At 44.0% G+C, this 27028-nt stretch overlaps 1 protein-coding gene and 1 long non-coding RNA gene across 6 annotated transcripts in view; one reads left to right on the top strand and one right to left on the bottom strand.

Moving 5' to 3' along the window:
• Positions 1-9628, bottom strand: part of LOC306976410 — a 48438-nt gene extending 38810 nt beyond the window's left edge. For 4 of the 5 annotated variants that reach the window (XR_013793767.1, XR_013793768.1, XR_013793769.1 and 1 more), the window contains exons 1-2: positions 8773-9118; positions 7413-7459 (exon numbers count right to left, since the gene is read on the bottom strand). This is a non-coding gene — a long non-coding RNA (uncharacterized lncRNA). Of the gene's footprint in view, positions 1-7412; positions 7460-8772; positions 9119-9338 lie in introns of those variants that run through there. The other variant, XR_013793766.1, reaches the window with a different exon arrangement.
• Positions 9629-10035: 407 nt separating this feature from the next.
• On the top strand, positions 10036-13603 carry otx2b (orthodenticle homeobox 2b). Its single transcript, XM_079574102.1, has 4 exons — positions 10036-10328; positions 11393-11600; positions 11932-12083; positions 12411-13603. Exons 2-4 carry the CDS (start codon positions 11504-11506, stop codon positions 13032-13034), a joined length of 873 nt encoding a protein of 290 aa, XP_079430228.1. The 5' UTR covers positions 10036-10328; positions 11393-11503; the 3' UTR covers positions 13035-13603.
• The last annotated feature ends 13425 nt before the right edge of the window (positions 13604-27028 follow it).

Below are 27028 nucleotides of genomic sequence, written 5' to 3'. Positions count from 1 at the left end.
TAGTTCTCTTCAGGCTCCAGAATTTGCTTTCTAATTAAAAGGGATAAGATGTAGAAAAATAGCGAGGGGCATTACTACTGTAGGAGCGTGGGGGTGGACCGCGGAGGCTCTGTCGTGGCAGCGCTGTTTGATCACAAGACTGGGGACGAAAGTTACCAACAGGCACTTTGTTCCTCTGAGCTGCACAAAGGCTCTGTCTCTCTCTTCTCTCTCTGTCTCTCTCTGTCTCTCTCTCTCTGTCTCTCTCTGTCTCTCTCTCTCTGTCTCTCTCTGTCTCTCTCTGTTTCTCTCTGTCTCTCTCTGTCTCTCTCTGTCTCTCTCTGTCTCTCTGTCTCTCTCTGTCTCTCTCTGTCTCTCTGTCTCTCTCTGTCTCTCTCTGTCTCTCTCTCTCTCTCTCTCTCTCTCTGTCTCTCTGTGTCTCTCTCTGTCTCTCTCTGTCTCTCTCTGTCTCTCTGTCGCTCTCACTCTCTCTCTGTCTCTCTCTGTCTCTCTCTGTCTCTCTCTCTGTCTCTCTCTGTCTCTCTCTGTCTCTCTCTGTCTCTCTCTGTCTCTCTCTCTGTCTCTCTCTGTCTCTCTCTGTCTCTCTCGGTCTCTCTCTGTCTCTTGGTCTGGAAGATAGAAGAAGTTACAGGTTTGTGTACGATTTTCAATTCATAAGAAATGTCATAGGAAAGAGCTTAATGTGTTACGGACATTGAGTATGAAGTAAGACACATCCACAACTGGTAAAAGTGCTATTCTGATCCATTATTTGCCTTCCCAAAATCCAACATCCAACCATAAACCAGGGACAAGAAAGCTATCGACAGCGAGATGAATACTTTTGCTTTATTTTTATGACTTGCTACAATACCAGCAGTCAGTGTCGAGCTGACCTTTAGCATGTTGCATATAACCTGGAATGTTGCACAGTGTTGCTTTACCCGTGTGGAGCCCAGGCCATGAAATAAGAGCTCATTGTTTATTGAACCTTGTGACAAATAGAAAATAATCAGTTTGCCTGTATAATTTGTACAGTTTTGCTACATTGGGCTTTTAGGTATATGCACAATGTATGTAAAACGCATGAAATGCACATAAAACATTTTTGACATGTTGTTTTCTCTAGATTAAGTTGTGAAATATTGAGAAGTTTTACATTGCATCTATTCACTGAACATTCCTTTCGAAGTATCAGTAACCATTTGAAAGTTGTTTTCTTTTGGGTAAAATGCACTGGATCACTGAGTAATGGCAGGGGGTGTCAGGTGACATTGCAGCATTGTAAAAGCCTATAATATTAATACAGGTGGGGGCAGGTACAATTATTTAGTTTTTCTAGAATATGATGACACTACCAAGTGAGGGCAGGAGCCAGTTGCTCCTATTAACTGCATTACACGTTCACACGTATCTAAAACAAAACTTATGAATTACAAAAAGGATCATTAATATCATTGACTGGGTCCATGATCTCTCTGTACAACACCGAAACTCTCCTTAAAAACAAAATCAATGGACCTGCCACCACACCTGTTAAGTTATTATAGGCCTTTCACCTGAAACCCAGTAATAGATGGGGCATGAATTACTGACCCCTGGAGGATGCACCTCTGCATTGCGAGTATGGGAAGACCGGGGCTGTTTGTCACACTTTGTATTCTAGAGTTTGCTGCTCATCAACAGAAAATCCCACAAGAGTCAGACCTGCATTAAGTGTAATGTTGAACCCTTGACTTGAAGTAGATCTCGCTCTCGTTTTTCTATCCTAATGCAATAAATAGTTATTAATCGTCAAACACGACAACATCGACAGTGACAATGTGCCCCATGTGCGAGGCAAGTTGTCACAAGGCGTGGGGTTGGTTGTCATTATTGTTTTTAATGTTTTTTTTAAATGAGTTTTTAATGTTAACTTTGATAATAGGACAAAATATGTTTTAAAACTGTCGCAATGCCACATGTGATAACACTCTTTTGAACTAACTGATTTTTTTTGCAAAATGCTCTATGAGGTGTAAATTCACTAAAACGACCCAAACATATACAGCCTCTATAAAAGCTAATGTTATAATAAAGTGATCAGAAAAACATGTTAGACACAAAAGAAAAGAAAAAAGTCCCACCATGTTATACCGCATGTAACAAATGACCCCTCAGTTTTTGTGACAAATAGCCCCGAGTGTCCACTTTACCAACAATGTAAGCTGGCGGATTTAGCTCTAAAACAGCTCAAAGCCAAACTAACATCTCAGATCAGTGTCTTTTGTATAAGGCACTAACTAAAGGAAAACTCAAAACTCACTACAAAAATAATCCAGACATTAAAGTTTGGGAAAAATAATCTGCCCTGTCCTCGTGTCTTCAGTCCAAATGAGAAAATTGTTATTGGAAGAGAAGAGGAATACCAATACACATATTATATATCAGTACCAGCATACAGCGCCCTCTGTGGCAATAAAAAGCAATGTGACAAATTACCCCGCCTGACAAATAGCCCAGGTCTCCCCTACATCAGGATTTTTGCGGGACAAAATCGCACAAGTCTCAGAAATTCAAGTATAAAATATAATACAATTGGTAGGTTTTACTTTGGGGAATCAAAACATTACAATTAGGCCTTTACAATAGCCTAATAATAAAACTTTTTTTTAAAAACAGCGATGGCAATGACCAGAAAATTCTCCAATACCTCCTCCAGATGAGATACTTATAGGCACCAGCAGGAGTTTAGACATGCTTTTTTAACCCTTCCACAACTGGTCATCCGGCTGCTGTGCGTCTCTTGTTCACAGCGGGGGTCCACCTTATAAGCATTATGCGCATTTCATGTGAACCCCAAGAGCCTGTAACGACATATCAGTGGAAAACACCGGCAGTGCACCGCCAGCACATAGTATTCCTCGGTATTCCCACCCTATATCTTTCCCCCCGTGAAGCTCTCGCTCCGACCTCCCGGGCAATCCGATCTTATTTGGGGGAGAGAGTGTGTGTGTGTGACGGAGACGCGGGCACCATTCTCCATCAGCTCACTGGTCAGGCTGGCGGCCCGGGGATGAGCAGGACCAGATTTCTGTTGAGGGGGGGGGGGGGGGGGGGGGGGGGGGGGGTTGGAGAGGAGAGGTTGGGAGTGGATAGTGAAAGAATCCAGGGGAGAAGATTAAACGGCAAGTATAGTGGACGGCCATCACCTCCCCCCCCCCCCCCCTTTTCTACCCAGGCCCTTCTACTCGACTGGTGTCCGGAGGGAGGGGGCGCACCGCGGGGGTGAGCGGGGAGGCCCGGTGGCACAGTGGTGGATGAGCCATCTTGTCATCATAGCAGGACAAGCACATTTGAAGCGTGTCCTGTGTCACACCCTCCCATCCCATTCCGCAGACCGCAATGCCCTCTGCTGAAGGCATCAAAGGCCCGTGTCGCCCGTGCCTCTTGTCTCCTCGACCGGGGCGCTGATGAGCGGCGCCTCTGCAGGCTTTCCGGGACTCTTAATTAATATGTGCTCTCATATCTACACGCACGAGCTATTTATAGCGCACTCACTCACTCGGTCAATTCCTTTTGTCGTCCCTGACCTTGACTATGGCCAAATCTTTCCTGAAATATTTCAAAAATCCAAAATATTGCTTCACTCCAACAACACAAAGCTTCTTCCCCTTATGTTGGGGGGGGGGGGGGAAAGCTGCTTACTTTTGCTTCACTCCGGCATAGGAATGAATGAAGTGAGTCAATGTAAGTGACAGTAAGTTGTTTCAAGCCTAATTTACAAAACCAGCACCGCCCTTGAAGCGGCGCAATCAAAAGCTGTTCCTCTAAGCTGGGCCCGTTTTCTGATCAATACCTCAAGAAGTGATCGGTTTCAAACCCATCAACTCTCTGAGGACATCTACAAAAAGAATCCTGTCGGTTCGCTGAATGAATGTCACAGTGAACTTAATGCAATTTGACATGCAATTGAAGTTGTGATCCAAAAAAAAAAGGGGGGGGGGGGGGAGTTAATGCCTAATTAGTGTTCCTAAATAATAAAGCAACTTACACTAATAATTACTCCACGGAGCCGCTCTACCAGTTGCGGTGACAATTAACCTTTCTGAACTGGTGAGTCGCAATTCGAGCAAATCCTGTTATCAGCAAATGTAGCACATGGCGCACACACTCACGTACGTTAGCAGCCACTCAAGGAAATCTGCAGTGTTTACGGACGGGGAGAACAACAAGCCAACAAACAGATGAGAGACACTGGCAGTAAACATCCACTTTAGCATCTTCAGGGCTTAGAGTGGGCCGGGATCAACTTAAGGTGCTCCTTCATGCCACTAAACTACTGTTTGCCCAGGATTAATATTACCACACAATGTTTCTGCGCACACAGCTCTTTATGCTGATGGATTGAGCACATGCGCGCAGGGTTGGTCTCATATTATGCAGCTCCATGTGAATAGAATACATTTTACTATCGTTTAATTACAGTAAATAATGTGAACCAACATAATCACATAAAGGCATACAGGTGACACATAAAACAGACTAACCAAAGTGCTGTGCAGAGCATGTTGATAAATTCCAGACATCTACCCAGTGGAGCCTGAAACATGATTATCAAGAAATCAAACCAAGGTGGAGAGATTCAGGGTTAAGCACTCTTCTTTACACTGATGCAGCTCCACTTGGCCCCGGGCCCACTCACATGCTGTGGGCGGCCCTGCTGTTGCCATGGGGATGTGTGGAGCCGCACTGGGCCATGGGCATAATGGTGAGGGGTTCATGATAAACATGAGGACACCTCTGTCTGGTGGATGTGCCACTGGGGAGGCTGGTGCGGGAGCCTGTCCTGTCCTGACTCCCAGACAAGGTGCAGGGTAGGGGCTGGACAGTGGCCCAGAGCGGTGACTGCCTGTCTGCCCACTGGGCTCGTGCCCCAGCTCTTGGATATCAAAGGGGTGTGACGGGGGACTCCCCCCTCACTTTGCCCCTCTCTGTCCCAGCCCCAAATGCCCCTCAACAGCTTTTCTGTTTCAGCACAGAGCACACAGGCTCTTTCCCACCACTGTTGCCTCTCATTGGGAGAAGGCGGAGGCTGTGCTGCTACACTGCACCCATCTGCCCCATGTCTTCCCATGCTGTGGACCATGATGCTGCAGCATGGCTCTCTGGGCGCCATAAAGACTTTGGCAAGTGCCAGGAGCACCCATATCCCATATCCCCCGTCCACCTCATGTACACTGCTGCACTCCATGAGCATTAAAATGGACCTTCTCTTAAACCATGTTCATGTTTGTAGCACCACATGGGCAGAGACATATGGGGCTCTTGGAGGACAATGGTGCAGGAGGTGAATAAAAGCAAATGACATTGTGCTGGCTGCACTTGGCTGTGAGTGGCCCCACAGTGTCCGCTGGACCAGCGTTGTGAGAAAACTCAGAGAGAGCTCGGAGAGGGGCGGTGCCATGCAGTCTGTGTGGACTGGCTCATCATCAGGAGCAATCTGACAGGCCACAGCCTCCTCTGCTTCTAGGTCTCTCTCTTCATCGCTCGCCGCATGGCATTTGTCTGGCAGATTCTCCAGTCAAATTCCTGCCCTCATGGCTGCTCCATTCCCAGAGCCTGCCTCCCTGCCTCCCCGCCTGGACTGAGCGGAGGGACTGGGGCAGGATGGTGCCCCCGCTAAGGCTGAGCCTAAGCTATAAGGCCACATGTCCACCTCACAACACATTCCTGCAGCTACTGGCCAGTCCCTCCAGCAACCAGGAGAGAGGTAGGGTGAACCGAGACGTGGCTAAGGCAGTGGTGAAGAGGAAAGGTCACTTTTAATTGTACAAACCTTCTGCATTTGGGTAACATAAGTCCATTACTGGTTTAAAGCAGTCCCTCTATATTGGCCACCACAAGACAAGGCTTCGACAAGTGCATAACACCTCTTTCTCTGCCAGGGGAGAGCTGGTCAAGTAGCAGGCGCAGAGCGGGACAGTCCCCTCCTCCGCCCCTCCCACTCTCTCCCAGGCCCAGCCAAGCACCGTGTTTACTCTCCTAATTACAGGGGAGGGGCCGGCTGACAGGCGAGCCATCACAGTGTCCCACAGGCCCGAGGCTGGGAACGCTACAAACACCCGCTGCTGTCTCCCAAATGTGGCCATCAAGTCCAACTGTCACTGGGGAGCCTTCACTGGCAAAACCCAAGGGCCCAGAGAGAGATATTAAAGACATGAGAGGAATTGGCACTAACGGGGTCTGCTTGAGAAGTCCAAGTGGGGAGCTGCAGACATCAGCCAAAGTGTCATTCAACGCGAAGTGGGCTTTGGACCGTCACACATACACACATACACACACACTTGTGCTTATCAATGAGGCAGGAGATTTTCACTGAGGAAATAGTTCTGCAAAAATGTATCTTCAATCTGGTCATAACTATTCATTTCTACACTTTTTCTTTATTTTTATTTATAGATACTGAAATTTATATTAGGGAGGAACTGGCTAGCTACATGTTTCATAATGTTCTACAATACACAGCGCCCTCCTCCTGACATCCCTGATATATAATAATAGTAATAGGTTAGCTAGAGTGGTATTAGGAGATTTTCTGTCCCCCAAAGCTAATGCTATTCTTTGGCAGATATTCATGGTCATCAAGGTCCACTGACATCCTCCTGACTAGATATGAGAGACATGTCTTACACTAGTATTAAACAGTAAACATGTATTCATCTGGACGTGTGAACCTGTAGCCCTAGTAAAAATAATGAATGAACTTGGAATATTTAAGTGTATGTGAGCATTCAATGAGTGTGTTACTGGCACACAAACACACACACACACACACACACACACATTCATAGCATTTTATCATTTATGAAACCGTGATGTGTTTCAAACTGTTTATTTTAATTTTTTGAAAATGCAATTTCAAAACAACATTTCTTAACTCATAATATATTTTTTGTCAATGGTAACAAGGAGCAGGTTTTCAGACACATGCAAATTCAGGAGTCAGTCTCAGGAGTATTCTGTTCCAGTGGCACCACTCACCTCTGCCCCGAGAGGCAAGACAACAAAAGTATTTGATCAATCAGGAATAGTCACAGTTGTGCTCGCACTGTGACCATGCCTCACATTTATTATGGGGATTACACACAAAATCACACAATGTAACATTTCCAAATGTGTTATGAATGCCTCCCAGAATTCAATTCAAATCCTAGGTTACCAAAAAAGGCTGAACAAATCCCCCACATTGAGTTCTTCCTCCTTTGAAGACTTGAGAGGTCTGGTCTGCAGGGCAGGTTTTACCACACCATGCAGCACCTCACAGACAGAGATCAGCTCTGCAGGTGCACACACTGCGCCCTCTGCTATGGACACTGGACTATTTCATCAACACACACAAAAAGAGTTGACTCTCCAAAGTGGGGACATTTATTAGGAGCGGTCACGTGCACCTCAGAGGTTTGTGGTTGTCGCCTCCTCTTGGTTTGAAGGAGATCTCCTGCACAAAAACAAAATAGGGAAGTAATTAAAAGTCATTTTCATTTAAACAAAAACGACATCTGTACAGCACCAAACACTCTCATGAAGGTAAAACCGCAGCACATTAAAAATGGAAGTGAATGAGCCCTATATGCAGGAAATACCGTGAGCCTGTGTCCTGATGAGCTGCTCTCATCAGCCCGTCCCAGAGTGACTCAAAGGCCTATCCACTTTAATCCTCGGGCCTGAAGACCTGAATGTGCGCCGACCTCCGGGTCACAAACATGTTACTTTACACAAAGCTGGGCTCTGCACACATCAGACGGTGCATGGGAGAAGCCTCTGTTTGGGCCTCTTGTGTTGCACCTTTTCTTTGGATATTTTGCAAAGCAGCAGTGGCAGCGTATCTATCAAACCTGCCAGGCTAATTAAAATACAGCCTGCGATTATCCTCCTCCGCCACCGAGCCTCGTACACAAACACTTTATCTCTGTGCTCACGTGGCGCCAGTTCAAAAAACACTCTCTCTCTTCATACAGCTCGAAAATAAAGCTAGGGCACAAATAGTATCATTTAATACATATTTTTAAATGAAATAAAATAAATACAAAATTTAGGAAAGCTTTTTCTAAATATCCTACTTTAATTATTTTAAGAAATAAATCCACAGTTCAATAATGTAAAATTCAGCTGAAAGTATTTTATTTCATAGGCTGTAAAAGGATGAGATGACAAATATGGCCTGTGAATATTTTCCTTGATTTTAAAACTCCAGAATTAATTTATATTTCTCAAAGCAAGAAAGACAAATATTGAAAAATGTGAACAAATGCAAGCAAAGTTGTGTGTCCGAGTAAACCTGAATCTCTGAATGTGTAATTAAACAATAGCTCATGCCTATTGATGGTAAAGGATGGTACAGTGCGTGTGCGTAAAGCCGGGCCTGCAGGTTGACAGCGGTGCAAAGATAAAAGTGCGATGTCAATTAGCTGGAGTCTAAGGGAACAGGCGCCAGAGGCGCTCTCTGCGCCGCCTCTAAACGGCCTTTTAACCAACACGTCCCAACGGAGGACGCCCTTTACATTTCATCCATTATTTACCGCCTCTGCTGAGATCTGTCTGATATCTGCAGCGCGCTCATGGAGCATTCTAACTGACAAGGCTTGAGACATGAAAGTCAAATGAAACGATCACTCCTGGGCCATAATAGACTTTCACGGCAATATTAACTCTATGTTCTAAGGTTACAATTAGGTTAGGTTTAAATTGGAAACAGCTCATAAGAGTGCGTAAAAGTGCGTCTGACAGAAAAAGGTAATCGGGAAATGATACCTGGATCTTGATTACTGCCAGTCTTCAATATCGTCCACGAATCAGGTCCAAATCAAAACAAATCCACGATCCACTCGTTGATAAACATCTGTCACATTATCAAGGCGACACATCAGCGTTACGCGCACCTCCGCCGTTTGCCACGCGGAGCCAAATGACAGCTGTAAAGCCCGCACCTCAGTGTTTATAAATCTAAATCAATATTCAGATGTGGTGCAGGCGAGTGGCGTGTCCGCGCAGCGCAGTGCACGACAGTGCCTGTGACAGTGTGTAGGTGTTCACAAAGCCTCTTAAGATGAGACATTTAAGAAGCCATGGAAAACCCTCCGTATTATTTGGAGTTGGGCACGAGGGTTCACACTGTGACGTGGGATATTTGTCACATAAGCTATAAGCTACAGCCTGTAATGAACGTGCACTATACACTAGTAATGACATGACTATTATTAACATTGTTATTATTAATAATAACATGACCGTGTTAGTATTTACATGACTATTAGTCGTATTATAATGGCTATTATTAACATTAGTGAATAATATTTTTCAAGTGTAAAGAGGCCTACCTGCAGTCGTCGGTGCGTGGGCCTGTTGGAGCTTGGGGCTGGGCTGAATGTGCTGAAGCTGGTGCTGGAGCTGGTGCTGGAGCTGGTGCTGGAGCTGGTGGCAGCACTGGCTCTCTGTGCGGTTGAGAGGGCACTTTTAAGAGAATAAATCCCTTTTGGCGACGCGCTGGAATGTGAAGCAGCCGCAGCTTACTTTGCATCTTTAGTTTCTTTGACACATTGTGCACCTGCAAAGCGCACTTTATAACCTACATTCTAAACAGTTTAAACAGTTTATGTGTTTTAATAACATATTAATATATAGATATATATATATAGATATGATTTTCGAATTACTAGACGATGTCAGCAATTCATTTGTACTTTTTTCGAGTAGTATGAACCCTTTCAGTTCGCTGCGTAAAGAAAGTTACACTTGAATGAAGTAGCCTTATGGAGAAACGATCTATGCTGCTTATAGCGGCAAACTATGTTTACTTCTCCGCGCTGTGCAGGGATAGTGGGATGGTTTGTTGTCAGTCGCCCTCTCGCTGCCATTGGCTGAGGACTGTGCGTCAAAAAAGTAGCAGGAGACATTTGTTTTTCAAAAAAAGAAAAAAAAACGGAGCCCTCCCCGCCAGTGTGAGACGAAGCAGAGACAGAGCTGATTCCTGCGGCTCCTATTGGCTGGCCCTCTGTACAAAATCCAACTCCAACCACTCCAACTCACAACACCACACATCCTCAGGCGAAGGCACCTCCTCCATCTCTGCACCGAGCGCACAGAACTGCTCAGCCGCTGTCACACCAACTGAAGCTACGCTCTCTGCTTTTCTCCGGCTCCTGCATTCGCCGCTTCGGCTTGGCTCGACTTTCTACTTTTTACTCTATTTACCAGGCTGACTCTGTAGGCCTCAGGACCACGCTTTGTGTGCGCCGTGCGCTTGGTCTGTTTGGCTCGTTCAGGAGCAAGCAGAACCAACAACTTCACCCTCCTCATTCACAAACAAGGTAATTATGTTTGATTCAATTATTATTTGCTTAATATTATTTGCTATTATTATGATTATGATTATTATTATTATTATGAAAATGATTATTATTTTTATTATTATTTTGATTATTATTATTATTATTATTATTATTATTATATATCATTATCTGGTTTGTGTTTAAGGAAAATTGTATCAGAAATACAATTTAAAGGCTACAGCTAATGCCTCATTTTTAAACACAATTTCACTGCTGCTATGTTGTTGGTTTAATTTCTAAAGCCTGTACAGTTTTATTTTGGGGCACGGCCTGTATTGAAACCCGTGAAGCAAAAGAAAGTTTAAACTATCTATAGAACAGGTTTTGTTTTATTAATACAGGCCCAATAGATTGCCGCCAATGTAACTGAGATTTGTTTGGGGAAAAAGACGTGCAGGTGCACAAGTAACGCTCGCTGACGCGCAGGGGCGCTTATTCATCTGAACCTTTGTCATAATGAATTCTGGCTCTGGTTAATTATAATTGAGCGGCAGCACAACTCATAAATGGCTGTTTAAGCGCGACAGATTGGGGCAAGGGGGTTAAAACCGTTGGATATGGAAGAAAAAAATGCAACTAATCAAGACGCGCAGGGGGAGAGCGGCTGAAGGTCAGTAAAGTTGACGCGACGGCTTTCACATATTGTGCGTCTTGATTCCAATAAAGTTCAGCCTCTATCACGTGTTTTAGGAAGAACAAATATGAGTCTGCCTCAGAGCAGCTGTAGGACACGGCTTCGTCCTCACATCTGCCCCGAGCTGTTACACTGTCGCTCAGATCAAATCCAAATGACCATTGTCAGGCTCAACAATAGGAGGAAAATATTGAGTCAAAAAAGGGACATATTGCAGAACAAATCAAAATAAATAAGACAGATTATGTCAAGTAATTAAAGTAAATTCAAAGGCTCGCAGTTTTGTTCGTTTTTCAGCCATGACCACACAGATTTACGCTTGAAATTTTTTTTTACTATTTTTGTTTGTGTAAAGTTGTGCATAGTGTAAAGCTACATGTCTTATTTTTTAATGTTATTATTATTCCAGGCGAGGGGCTCAAACCCGGAGCAGAAGTCAAAGGACTGTGGCCAGGCTCATTTGGGAGCTCCTCCGATTTTCAAGATTTTCTCCAACTTCAGCCCTCAGACGAACATTAGCATGATGTCATATCTCAAGCAACCACCTTACACAGTCAATGGGCTCAGCTTAACCACTTCCGGGATGGACCTCCTGCATCCGTCAGTGGGCTATCCAGGTGATACATCACACTCATCAGTTTCTAACCGCTAAAGTCTAAGACACACACACTGCTCCATGTGGTCTTCAAATATGCCATAGACTCACAAACATGCCCAACTCTGGAAATATGGAAATTAGTTTCTGAAGACCAGTGCACACCGTGCATCATGCGATGCGTATTTGTGCGTAATACGTGCGTAATTACGCATCAATAAGGCGTAATTCAGACGACGAGAGGAAAAACATCTCGTTCAGTACTTTAATCAAAAATCACAAGAAACGTTAAGATTTACTGTTGTTCACATTTGTCTTTTTATTTATATATATTTATTTTGTCGCTATTCCAGCAACGCCGCGGAAGCAAAGACGAGAAAGGACGACTTTCACACGCGCACAGCTCGATATTCTGGAAGCACTGTTCGGCAAAACTCGCTATCCGGATATATTCATGCGCGAAGAAGTGGCCCTGAAAATTAACCTCCCAGAGTCTAGAGTACAGGTGAGATTTTTCAAGTATAAATAAATAAATAAAAGAAGAAAAAATATAATTATTATAATAATAATTCATAATTCATAATTCCTAATGATACTAATAATAATGATAATAATAATAATAATTGCAGTTTTTTATTATTATTGTTCAAGCTCTAAATTATATCACATTTCATTTTGTAACATCACGTTATTTCTGTGCATTTTTACGTATTCAAAATTGAATTTGAGTGTATTTTTAGACACCTCTCAAGCCAATAAGCTTAATTTCTAGGGAAACCATTATATGGTTTAATATCATTGTTTTATGTTTTGATTTTGCCTGAATTTTTAGGTGTGGTTCAAAAACCGGCGGGCCAAGTGTCGCCAGCAGCAACAGCAGCAGCAGAACGGGGGCCAGAACAAGGTGCGGCCGGCCAAGAAAAAGAGTTCCCCTGCCCGAGAGGTGAGCTCCGAGAGCGGGGCGAGTGGCCAATTCACACCCCCAACCAGCACCACCTCGGCCCCGGCCATCTCCAGCAGCACTGCGCCGGTGTCAATCTGGAGCCCAGCATCCATCTCACCCCTGTCCGACCCTCTGTCTACCTCCTCTTCGTGCATGCAGAGGTCTTATCCCATGACGTACACACAGGCCTCGGGCTACAGCCAGGGCTACGCCGGCTCTACGTCTTACTTCAGCGGAATGGACTGCAGCTCCTACCTCACGCCCATGCACCATCAGCTACCTGGTCCCGGGTCCACGCTTAGCCCCATGAGCACAAATGCCGTCACTAGTCATCTGAACCAATCCCCCGCGCCTCTGTCCACACAGGGCTATGGGACATCCGGCCTGGGCTTCAACTCCACTGCGGACTGCTTGGATTACAAGGACCAGGCAGCGTCCTGGAAACTCAACTTCAACGCAGACTGCTTGGATTATAAAGACCAAACATCCTCGTGGAAGTTCCAGGTCCTGTGAACAGTGTCATGAACACGGACTAACGACATGGGGCTCCCGGGGTTACCTCCAGAGGAGATTCTAATTTATTACCGTGCGTCACGCACACCTCTGCAGGACACACCTGTTGAAGCGCACCTCAGCCACGGAATACGAGTATGTGAACGAAACAGGTCAGAGAGGGGACCCTAGGGGCCGCTCAGATCTATACTTTGCAGAGACACGTGGGTCGCTGTGTGGACACGGATGCACTACTTTATTTAAGAAAAAAAGTGTTTATAAGGAATCCATATGTAGTTTCAAAGAGACAATCAGTGTGTGTCTTATATCAATGGTATCAGTGTTTGTTTTTTTATTTGTGATAGGCTTCAAACTGTGATCTGTTGTATTGTATGCAATTTGTGAGCCCCGCGCATCAGACTGCAGTGACTTTTAGACAGACTCACGGGAACGCTTCAGTGCGTGGCTGGGTTCAGTCCAGTGCAAAAGAGCGCAGGTCTGCTCCCCTCACTCTTTGTGGATCCGCTCTGGCCCAAAGACGGTGTGACCTCACCGCTCCAACTCTCAATAAAGGTCCTGAGCTCACTTCACTCGGTATTCAGAGGCCGTCTTTGTGTGCATGCGTGCTGCTGCTGTTGTGTGGCTGTGGCGGCACCAACGAGCGCCACTTTCTGCTACGACATTTTGTGGGCTAGATTTTAAATAGGACTCAATTATGAACACATTTCAAACGACCTCCAGCAATTATCACCGTGGTTTAGACTGGGGGTGTTGTGGTAAAATAGCTCTGCTTTTTACTCTCGCCTGTAGCGGGTGGTGCGGTTTCCGGCGGCTCAGTTGAACAAAGAGAGAAAAGATTTTAATCCTGGCCTCCAAGAGATGTTAATCCCAATATTTTAGCGGTGGGAGAGTGCGCGGCGAGGGGCGGCGGTGGTCTAAAGAAGCCCCCCGAATGGGCCATACAAGTGATCCAAACGCGCCCTCCTCCATAGGAAAATGAGCTGATTATCATATTTTCATATCTGCTGTTCCACGGCCTAAACAAGCCTTCAGTCTAACAACACCACATCAAACAGGCCTATTGCACATCTGTTTGGCCTAAACTGTTGTTTCAAAGAGCAAGTTAATTCAGAACGGATCAAACTGCCTCTCTTAAGGTGCGGAATAGCAACATATTATTTTAAGCGTTTCAAATAGCCTATACGTGTTGCCTGACTGGTGCGCGCGGACGGGCAGTGTAATGAGTCCCTGTGGCTCTGGAATGGGCTAATTGTTAGAAGTCCAACATTCAATTAGCATCCTTGACATTGCCAATAATCTCGCTTTCATTGGAGTCTCGCTGAAGGAGAGCGCTAATTAAATGCGTTGCTCGGAATAATCAAAGCGTTAAAGAGAAGAGCCACTTTGATTTCTGAGCCGCGTGGCCACAAGGTGCGCGCCTGCAAAACTGTGGCATTACACCCTGTGACGACAGTATCGATACGCACGCGGAACACGGCGTGGAGAAGTCTGGGATATTCATAGAGATGCGAGCAGAGTTGGAAACAGCGTCAGGGGCGATTCAAAAAAAATAAAAAAAATAAATAAATAAGTAGTTTCAGTCAGCAAGAAGGTGACGCACAACCGGCGCATCGAATACAAACGAATAAACCTTTCTTCAGAGTAAATAAGATGGTCGTCAGAGCGTTTATGTACAACACATAGCTTACATTTAGTCTGCATTTGCTCCCTTAACCCCAATGTAGGCCAAGTTAACATGGGCCTAATGCAGTCCGATTAAATCAACGTTTTCAGTTTACAATTTGAGAACAGGCAAATATTTATGTCACTGTTTAGAGCGACTCCAACAGAGCCACACATCCAAATCGTATATAAAAAAAATAAATAAAAAAAAGTTAATGTGACCAGACAATACAATAAAATATCATCCAGTCGGCCATCTATCAGAGAAATATTTTAAACGTGTCCACAATCCCTTCTTCAAAGGCGACTCCAAAGATTCCACAATCGAACGCAACATCACTGAATCTGATGAGTGTTCCCCACGTCTGCGCGCACCACGTGACACCCCAGTTGTTCCTGTCCCCTTAAAAGTGAAGCAAGTCACCCAAGGTTTAAAAAGTCGGTCCGAAACGCGTTTTAATCCGGAGCAGAGTGGCGTGAGAAGCGCGTGGGGCCAGCGTAACATAACCCCCCGTATACTGGGCCTCGCAACGTCTCCGTGCGCCCTGGCACCTCATCCAAAGAAAAGATGAATCAAATAAAACAGAATGAAGCACGCTATTGTGTGACGATCTTTCTGTGGGTTTACGACTTGATGTGCCATTGGTTGGTGCGTTAAGGTGGAGATTATCGATGTAGAGATAAATGTACGCCCTGAACCTGAATTTGCTTTAGAACATTTCGACACTTTGCTTCTGGATTTGCGACAACTGTGAAAGGTAAGTGATTTCAGTTCGAAACAATAGGTTAATAACTTATTCGAGCTTATCCAGCTGTATCCCGTTCAAAAACCCTTATCCAGGCTTACAGTCGACATCTCCCTAAATGATTTAAGTTTGTGACATCATCAATGCGTTTGGTAATCTTGTCAAGGATTATGTTAGTGTACATAATAACAGCTTTGGATGTTTAAAAAAAAAAAAAAATCAACTCTAAAGAGATTTGAAGTGAGCGCAGTAAAAAGCATGTTATTTTAATTTCTCACACTGCTCACAGAAATCTGTGGATTTACGCAGATCCGCAGCCGATAATGCTGCGAGCGTTCCCTCGTGGAAAAAGGCCACACAGTGTACCGGCAACGCCATTACAAATATTATATTTAACTAATGATCACTTGGATCACGCGCTCCAACGGGCCTCCTTAAGATAAATGCGCCTTGGTCACGTGAGCGGAGGGTGGCTTTTGATTGTAAATGGAAGATTATTCTAAGTGGCCTGAGTTGGGAGGGACATTACGCGCGTATTTTTTCTCAATAGTCCTCTCAGCCAGGCCAGAGAAGGTCCATAAAAACATAAGAGGCTTAGCAGATCCCAGCATATGTTAAAACAATGTTGCTTTAATACCTAGTTAGTCCATGCTTTTTTTTTTTTACATATACATTTCAATGGCTTTGGCGCAAATCAGCTTGGAACAAAACGTTTAAGTGCACTTTACAGCTTTGGAATGATCCTCCGCTGACAGCAGTTTTCCCCCTGACCTGATTAAAAAGACTTTTATTATAGATTACACTAATGGGGTTGTCCAGAGCAAAGAGACACACGTTCCAAATGACTGGCTCCCTCTTCATATTTCTTCCAAAGTGCAACAAAATACAAAGTTATGGACAGTAATGTGGGTGTAAACGCAGGACAAGTTGCAGCCACACTTAGCAATAACATAACATTTCCCCCGTAAAAGTATATTTTTGTGAGAAATCAAAAGTTTCCACTCCAGTCAGCACAATAAATGGAGTCAGTGCCTATTGTTTTGCATTCATAACACTATTCTGTGGGGTGTCAAATCACATCAAGACGAAGCTAATTTCTTCTTTTGCACATTGAGCACCAAAAACACATCTTCCTGCGTAATTCCATTCCAGCACATTTACGTAGTGTGCTTCTCACTACCCCACCTCCCCCTTTTTTCCCAGCTAATACTTTTGGTAGAACTAGCGGGGAACAAGTGACATTTGCCATAGCGCGTAAAGCCCCGATCACGCTCCATAGTTAACGGCCTCAAACACACCTTTTGATCAACAAATGGCTTACAAATTTAATGACTTCATGGTGAAACGAGCCAATTCCTCTCCATTCTGCCCAGTGCTCGCAAACCACCACGGGCTGCGCCGGCTTTATCGAGAACCAAAGAGAGCCACCGTATCTGCGAAAAAGAACAGCATCATTTATTTCATTCCTTATTAATCCCCGGACCTATTACTCCGCCGCTGATCCTTAAGGAGCCGGCGTTTTCCTGGAGCCAGAATTAAAACAGTGCTATTAAAACGTACTCCGCCGCCGCAAAGACTAACTCAGGTGAGAACATTCACACCGATTTTCAAAAGGTAAGACTGAGAAGTATTTGTGAAGAAGTCACTTTGTAGTGGAATTCGTGGGATGATTTTGGACATTTGCAAAGGAAAAGAAGGAAGTATGTGCTAATAATAACTGCCACCATCACCAGCTTCAGAATTCAAGCTGGAGCCACACGAGAAAAAGGAAAAGGCAAATCAGCCTCTCCTTTTTTGCTTATTTCAATATTTCATTGAGCGTTATACATCAATGAACTGTTTCCGGGTGTCATCGAGCAGAAGCTAAGCCTTTGGAATTCAAGAGTTTTCCTTCATCCAACGTGCCCTGAATACGGGCAGGACACTAAAGCAGGCCCCCTCACTAAACTTTCAGAGAGGGACTTCAGGACATATCCTGGACTTAACAAGTATGACAAGTAAGTACCGCAGCTTTATAAACACAAGAAACTAATGACTCATTTCAGAGTTATTATACGCAACACATTTATTATAGCCCATACTATACTGCATCACTAGATACTTACCAGTCCTGCAGAGTAAATACTAATTTTATATTTATTAGTGATCAGCCTGACCAGGTTAACCCCCGACATTTGCAAGTATAACAGTTACAGTATAAGAACAGAGCAGTATGATTATCACGTCACCCTAAACTGTTATTTCTATAGTTCTTATGTTTGAATGTGCTCTAAGAAACTATTTGAATGAGCCTGAGATATAAAGCGCATACGCACCGCTCTGAGCGTAGACAGCAGATGAAATGGACGGACAGTGCAGTGAGTTCTTCCAGTCCTTGAGAATAAACACAGGAGTGGTTAATACATGCGGCCACTTCACAGGAGACTCTCAGTAGATTACAGTGGACTAGTATTCCAATGTCATGTGGTGCCAGTTATTCCCATACACCGCTTAATTATTGGTGTCATGGGGTCAAGTGTGTTTCACCCAAGCCTGGATAAATGAAGAGGATTCTGTCAGGAAGTTGCTTTACAAAGTCACAAAAATAAATCTTAAGATAAAGCTCAAGCCAATCGCATGACGGAATTGCCATGAGTGAGCAGGTTTACATTTATTAACAAAACACAGTGACCCATTCAAAGCCTAATGTGCTACATTAACATTTTACTTTCATTTGGATCAAGCTCATGCTCCATGAAAAGTCCTTCCATATCACAAACTGTTTGAACAGAAGCCATTGCAGATTGATATTACAGTGTAGCGGCCCATAGCTCTGTGCCATCAGCTAAGACTGCTAAGTAGGTATTCTGAAAACACATATTTTATCTACCATATCTCATCAAATAAAAAACACAGTGAAAATGGTTTGCCTCAAACAACCATACTGCCACATAGTGGACGGAGGCACAAAGGCCATGCCGAAATGGCTCTTACACACAGTGCTAATGATCTTGTTATGGAGTCATCCATCAGTCTGGCTTTTCGCCAGCTGGAAAGGGCATCCAACTTAAAACTTTGCACTTTGGAATTACAATGATGTGAAAGGCAGATGGTAAGACGACGTGAAGTTAGAGGACTTCTTCCATAAACATGGTGCAAAAGGAACATATGATATAATGGAATATCAGATTGTGATAGGATTTTTAATGTCACATTTCTATTATGTCTGTCTATTATTTTGTCTAATAAGTCTGTTGTGTCACGTCACACAATAAAAAGCTACTTCCAGATCCAAACTGAGAGTTCCAGAGACAAACTACAAAAACTTTATCTGAATCTCCTGCTGAAATAACAACAGATGAAAGGCCAAAAACTGTTTTACACCAATCAGAAAAAAATGGCAAAATGAATATATTTTTATAATAAATTTAAAATATCTAAAATAATTTTCATTGTGACTATTCGGAGCCTGGAAAAGAATAGACCTATTCCATTGTTCTTAACCACAGCTGTGCTCTTTTAGTTTAGGTTTGTTTAGGTACATTGCATTTATTTCCCATGATACAGAAAGTTACAGCCTCTATTTGAGCTGGTGTGTATATATTTCTCAAAATAAAATGTAATATTTTACACAATATTTCAGCTTAAATGGCAAAACCATAACATAGAGGGGTATAAATACTTCCTGAAGCAACTGTACATATATTAAAACTAATTCTATATTTCCATATGTCAAACCGCCTCAATGCAAGAGGAGCTCCCAGGCTGGACTGACACTGGCACAGAGAGACCCAGATTATGAACTATAATACAGGGCAAACATTTAAAATGGCTTAGTGGGTTAAGTAAAATGTTCCAGTCAAATCTCCCTTTCTCCTTATTCTGCTAATTTGACAGTTCCCAAATCCCTATGATCAACTTTACCTCTCCTAATCCCGCGCCCCGTCTTCCTCCCTCCTGCAGCATATGGGCCTGGCCGGGACTGACCCAGTGTAGTCGTTGAGTGGGACAGATGCACCCCTCTGCCCAGCCCCTCCCTCTGCCCCTCTCCCCCACCACACACCGCCCGCCCGGCCCTATCCACCTGTTTGGGTCGCGTGGCACACCAGCCGCTTGGCCACTGCTTTGTTCGCCCGGCACCAGACAAAGGGGTATTTAGTGGCAGCACAATGCCCTGAGGCTGGCAGGACCCCATCTCGTGCCCGCTTAATGTGAGTGAGCGTCAGGGGGCATCTGTTGTGTGTCCAACCTGAGATGTACTGCCAAAGCCAGGGCCTCAGACAAAGACGGGGATGTGTGCGTTTGTGCGGGAGGGGAGCAGGAGGGACACTAAAAACAATCGTGTCTATTCTAGTCAAATTAGGACTACAATGGAATTCTTTGTGGGGAACGAGATGAACGGTAAAACTGAAATGAACGGCATTAATGAGTAGAATAAATGTGGGATAAATAACAAAAAACTTTTTTCTCTTTTTTCCAGGGAATGTGTGGAAATAAGATCACAGTGGCATCACTCAAAATCAATAGCATTGACTGCATGAAAAGAGCCTCTCCTGTCGGGGCCCCTCAGAGACTGCTGTGTGAGTTATGAACTTTACAGATGAGTGATGCACTGACACAGCAGCAGCACAGGGGTCAGGTCAAGGTCAAAGGGTCAGCCCCAGTCTGTCCACTCATCTGCACCTTGACCTTTGGGCCGGGGAGTCAATAACAGAACATCGTACGATATCTTAACTTTTGGACACTAGTCAAGCATTAAAGGCCCTGTAACCGATTTCCTTTACACGTCCTGTAGAAATGCGTCAGGAATGCTGGGAATGAGTTTGCACACTGAACAGTTTCCATTTTCGCTCCCTCTTTCATTGTTTAAACAAAAATAAATCCGGTATAGGGCCTATAAGTCCTACACCTTTCAAGTCTTTGCAGCCTAAGCAGATGAAATCAGATTTGATGTCTTCTGCTGTCTTAGAAAGAGAGTGCCTTTTATATGAGGAGCAGTGTTGGGGGTAACCCATTACAAAAGTAACAAGTTACAAAAATAAATTACTTTCTTCAGTAAATAAGGAATATAATATATTACTTAAACAAAATACCGGAATATATTAGTTATTACAATTCAAGTTACAAGTACATTTAAATGTATGAACGAAAAAAAGCCAAACTCCCCCAAATAACGGACACTGACGTATAAGATGTGCAGTTGTGTGTAGCCAACATCGTCAAAACAAAACAGAAAGAATGGGGGAAAAGGAAATCTTTGACTGCAGTTTAGCTCAGTGGTATTGCTACTATTACTTGCCCAACGCTAAACAAAACAAAACAATTTTAGAAAGATCAACTTGAGTCATATGTGCTCAAGTCCAAGTCCAGTCTCAAGTCTCCATTTTATCATGTCATGTCTCAAGTCGTCAAATTAGTGACTCAAGTCACACCTCTGCAATGAGACAGTGGTTTACTGAACTAAATCACTACTTCAAAACAAATGTAGAATATTTACACTTATAATGTCTCTATTTAAATTCAGATTTTAAGAATTTCTAACGGTGTTTCAGTTTTCATACAGTGATGCTTGTTCAGTGTTAACACCAGTTTAACATGTATAAAGAGAAAACAATTGGTGTCATTGTGTCCACTTAGTAATATTCATGTATTCATGCTGTTTGTTTTTGTTGAGTCTAGACGCGGTTACATCACTCTGGCAGAGCCTGCTGTGTGTTAGTGGGTCTATTGTGGCTTACGTGTCATGCTTTGTGGACAGGCACGGTTACACATGGCTTGTAGCGCCCTGACCTACAACTCCCCCTTTTGTTTGTTGCCGGTTGTTTGGCCTACTTTCCCAAAGACAAACACGCCTGTTTGTTTAGTTTGCATTTCCATAACACAATAGAATAAACAATAATCAACAAGCACGCAGCAGTGACTATTAGGATTAACATGGTTTCATTAATAAATGTGAAGTCTATTACTTTTACAGTCAACAGATAACAATAACAACTTCCTAAGCAGAAATTGCCTATGACGAGAGTAAAATGAGTTGCACACATTACAGCTGGTGGTTCTGGCCCAACTGAATGTGCCTCCCTCCTCTCCGTCTATAGACAGTGAGGATGCTACAGTTGGGTAATGAGTGTGCTCCATAGCTCTTAAAAAGTCCTTAATTAGTGGCACACGGACACAGATCGGGAGGGGCTCACCCCGGAGTACGAGTCAATGGACCAGCCTGCGGCCTTTACAGAATCTGTCAATCAAAACCAGCATCAGAGCTGCTCTGAATTTTCAGCTCATAGGTGAAAAATCAATTGTTTTGACAATGGGAACTTGATCAAACAAAAGTGATTAGGTCTTTGAAAAGGCTGTGACACGGATAGCTCTCTACAGGCGAGGCAGCCGACTGTAGCAAACGTGTGTGATTGAAAAGCTTTAAATGGGTGTCAAACACGCAGCCACATCATGTTTGACTTAAATTATCAGCGCTCCCTCAGGAGGCTCTGCCGGCCGCTCCCCAGAGCCGAGCTGTGTGTGGAATACCAACAGCAGACTCACTGGTGACCAGGTCAGGGCTGGACGGGCAGCCAGGAACACTGGGTCCTCTGGGACTGGGACACATTCCTACAACTGTTTTTTAATTTACTGGACACGAGAGCCCCTCCCCCTTCTTCAAACGGGACACTCACAGACGGCACCCGCCCGCGTGTGTTTGTGGGGCACGTGGGGGGTGCACTGGCCTGCAGCAGGTCCCAGATGGGTTAACAGGAAGTTTAGTACCATTGATTGACTAGTTATTGCTCAGTCATGCCCTATATTCACTATTATCGTTGTACCACACATAATGAGGAGCTATAAGTGCACGCAAATCATCTACCGTTGGAATGGTAAATTAGACCAGAAATATTTCCAAAGCAGCCAAGTATATTATAAAAGAATCTCTATTTAAATTTATGTCAATGTTACAATAAAGACCAACTGTAAAAAAAGAGTACTTAAGCTTGATCCCAGTCTTACTATTCAGGTTTATAAAAAGCATGTTGTGTGGTTGCAACAACAAGGAAAAGTAACCAAATGATGTCTATTTAAAAAGGGTCGACTGCCTTCATCCAGCTCAATGTGGGACTTTCTAAACCCCTGTGATGCGTATCGTATCCAATATAGAAGAAAAAGAATGATGTGTATCCAATAAAGTCGGAGATATAAGTATGCAATTATGCAATTTTTAAAAATTACGTTTTATCCCCCATGTAAAGCGTCTTTGAGTGTCCAAAAAAGCGCTATACAAGTTTGATGCATTAATTAACAAAGTATTTTCTGCGTGCTATACCACTTCTGTTCATGGGTAAATACTTGAGAGAGCAGACCTGCTTCAGCTGCTGAGGACATGATGCATTACTCATTGTGGGCCTGCTGCGTCACACACGCCGTGCGCCTGCGCTGCTGCTTCGCTCAGAGGTGTAATGCCTGATTAGGGGATTACAGGAAAAGTGCTTCTTTGCAGTTCTGTGAGAAACAATTATTAACATGTTGGTGTCTCTAATCCTGGATAAACACAGCTTTTCAAGAACAACAGTGAGTCTCTTTCTTCCCCCCTTTAAAAAATCCAGTGTTTAAAGCCCATAGTCACTTGAACTCCAAAGCCTAACTAATACCAGCGGAGGAGACAGGCCAGTCATGTGGAACACACTGTCATTACAGAGGTTGTGCTCCTGAAGTCAGCGCTGGCCAGCAAGAGATCCAAATTGAGCTCAGGGAGAGAGAGGCATTGTGCTGAGCACTGCCTGTTGAAAGGGCATTAGACTGAAACATGTGCACAGCCTGTAATCTTTCATTTGTTTGGACTCTTGTCTCATGTAATCTGCTTTCTAGTAACGCAGAGACCGTTTTGCAAACAATGGGCAGAGGAATTCATGACCAACAGACACAGGTGGACTTTCAGACACTGATCTCAGCAGATGTTGGACGGTGGGTGGAGTGAAATACATTTTAATGGCCAAAGTGAAGGCTTAGCTTTTACTGTGAATGCCCAGCTCAACTCAAAATCCAAGTCAAACCGGGGCACTTCAATATCCGAGCCTGTGCTCCCCAAATCAGGGCATGTGGCTGAATAGAGTTAGCTTTATTTTTCTATCAATGTAAATTGATATTCTGTGGAATATATGATTGTGGAGAAATATTGTTTTGAAACTGATGTAAAAAATATAAATAAAACACGTAGTCACTATTTGATAAGAAATGGTCATGGATTCAGGGAAGGTTCTTTGGTCAGACGAGCTGATCAATGCTTAAAGAGATTCAAAGTAACGACCAAAGGGTAAAATCAGGTTCTTCTAAAAATCCAGACTCTGACTCCCACAGTTAATCACCAAGTAGAAAGACAAAACATAAAGTGAATTGAAGATGTTTCATCCTTTTTGGTCTCAATTATGTGCCACAAATCTCAAGCAGCGCGCAGCCAACACTCAGCTGACGCCCGAAACCAACGGAGACTCACCTTCCACTCCCAGTCTATCATTTCAGTGTTGCCTGTGGCTCTGAAATGGAGCACATCAAAACAACCTGGAAGTTTCATTTCTGATAGCCTTGAACGTGCTGACTGGCCATAATGTCCACTCGCTGGCACTTTGAAGAGTCAGCCTCATCTCAGTCATCGCTCAATTGAGAAGGAAATGTTATAGGCATATGAGGAAGAGACACATTTGCACTATATATGTATGAAATATTGCAAATGTAAGAAGGCTAAACTCCCTAAAAAGTGTTGTGCACTTTCTCTGACCTCCAACTGCGTGGAGGTGCTGGCATAGCCTCAATCTCAGAGTCCTGGTCTGCTGCGCTGAAGACGGGTCGGGCTGACACTGACGCTGGTGGAGCTGGTGCTAGTGGATGATGTTAGGGATGTTTTGTGCCCATCTGGCGTGGCAGGGTTTAGCCCTAATCCTTGAGCCCCTCGGCAGGGGATCCACAGACTGTTGATCACATCCCTCCTGCTGCTTCACAGAACTCCTCTGACCTCCTCAGTTCGCAATTACACCTCCCTGTGTCAAGAAAACAAGTCTGCAACTGAACACCACTTTGAATGTGCAAAAGAAGCGCTAGGAATATATAATTTAGTAAAATTCCTGTCTTCAATGGGGAACAAATACCTTTCTAGTGCTATTAGGCGATAGACAAACTTCTACAAAGAAAATCACTAATTATTTCAGACCTATCAACAGAGCCTTTATCAGTGCCACGCAGGACAATGGGAAATAGTCATAGCTCTGATTTTGGACTGCGGAGCTGCTATCTTTTCTATGTCAATAATTGGAGGGTATACAGACCTAAGTGCACAAATATAAACAGCCATTTGATTGGCAAGATGGTAATAGCCCAACCAACAGAAGCATGTCCATGCACAAGAAAAGGGCACAAAGGCTTGTTTCTGCGAGGCTATATGGAAAACATATTTATCACACGCACGCACACACACACACAAGCAGAGCTCTGAATCAAGCGCAAATATACATGTACATAATTACAAAAACATAGACAGATAGGCAAACACACAGAGTCGCCCAAAAGCAGTCAGCAAGCCGTACCCGGCACACACCTAACCAGTGATAATCCTCTAGACACAGGAGCGCACACACAGAGCGTCATTATGTTTATCAGTGTGAACCAGCCCACCGACACCCATCACTCTAATTCCATTTGTCTGTTTAGATTCGTTTTGCTTTAATCCTCCCTTGTTTGTGCACATCTGCAAGCACTGCAATATAGCACTGACTGACGGAGAGAGCGGGCTTTCAGGCAGAGGAGCCCACAGAGGTTGGACAGAGGGACAGACAGAGGGGCGGACAGAGGGGCGGACAGAGGGACAGAGGGAGTAGTAGCCGAGCGCCCAAGTTCCTCCCAGCAGCCAGGCAGCAGGTGCATGTCCTCACCCAGACAGGAGCTCCCTGTTCCAGGCAGAGAGCTGCTGCCCGCAGGCCCCTGGAAACATCCAGCCACACGGCTTCTTACACCAACACAACATTACAGGCTTTTTACACAGTATTACACCACGTCTTATTATCCCATTCAAGTCCCTCTATTAGCTCAATTGGATGGTGGGATTTTCATTTGTAAATTGGAGGATTTCAGATTAGCTTGTCTGTCAGCAATGAAATGCCCCCTGAGACTGTGAATTATGTGACCAATCACATATGAATCAATGCTTACGCATGCCTTAGAGGATGAATGGTGGTGTCAGCAAAAGGAAATGAACAACTTTAACCTGGATTAGGCATTATACAGTGTGTACACTGAAGACTAAAGGTTTTATCTCAACAGATATCAGAGCTGTTTGGCCGCAGATTAGGTGCAGATCAGAGGCATTAAGTTTTCTCAGGAAATAAGAGGGATAAATTAGGGCTAATGTCTTACACCATTTCCCTATAGCTGACAATAGCAGTGTTTGCTTTTATACAGTGAATAATATGAGGGTCTAATAAGGAATTATTAAAGAGATAAATATTAGCTGCTATACACAGCTAGCAGCTCCATTATGCAGAACTGAAGCTGGTTGGTTGAAAGGAGGCAAATGAATTTGCCGTTTCCCTCCTCGGGCCCTGCGTTCAGACACGGAGTGAGAAGTAAACTGAGAAAAGGCACCCCGAGCAAGTGGAGACCCGGCAAATTATGAAAATGCCTCTCTGTGTCCTAAATGGAGGCCGAGCTCTTTAATGTGGCACAAAATTAGAACCTGGGGGAGCAAGTGTGGCCTGCTTGATTGGCGAAACCCCTCCTGGCCCACTAGCACCCCACCCCCCTCCTTCTCAAAGCACACACAAGATATTATCCAGTGCCTTGTGGCGTTTGCTTGTATTGGTGAGACTGTAGCACCCCAGATAGAGCCCCGGGGCGCCTATAAAGGTACCTAATTTGTCAGTTTACTCCTCAATTATTTAAATAGATCTAAGAAGAGCGCGGAAAACAGGCCTTTTTCTGCCTCTTCACAGTCAAAGCGGAGAGAGACCTTTCTCCACGGTAGCCATTTTCAATTATGCGCGGCCCGGCCGCCTTTGATATACACAAGTGCCGTAGTCAAAATGGACTGTATCAAATAAACAAATGTGTGTATATAAGATAACAACAGGAACTTGGGGATAATTTGCAGTACGCTCTGAAGAATTCAGTTAAATCATATAAAGCAAACTTTGCGAACATATTGGCTCATGAATATCAAATACATACAGGGCCACGTTACTATCATTGATTTTTAGACAATCCAAAACAAATCAACTCATCCTTCCACCACTCGATCACTTGACCACTGAGGCAGGCTAACAGCAGTCCAAAAGGTCCAAAGAGGTTCAGCAACTGACTTTGTTCCCCATATCTCTGGTGAAGGGGTGTTGAGGATCCTCTTAGTCGAAACGCTTTAAGAAGAGCTCTCATCTCTCAAAACCTCTACATCAGCAGCTGTGCCAAAAGTGGCTATAGTGGCACAACAATAGTCTGCATGTGCCTACACCAGACGTGAGCGACAAGACAATGGTGTAACCCTAAAAGAAACAGGAGGCAGAATCACATTGTTCACTGTTCGTCCCGCTAACACAAAGTGACACTAAAACAAACCACTACTCAACATCTGTACAA

This window comes from Gobius niger (genome assembly GCF_951799975.1).
Source record: "Gobius niger genome assembly, chromosome: 16".
NCBI classification, from domain to species: Eukaryota; Metazoa; Chordata; class Actinopteri; order Gobiiformes; family Gobiidae; genus Gobius; species Gobius niger.
This window is presented reverse-complemented; position numbering and strand designations above follow the sequence as displayed.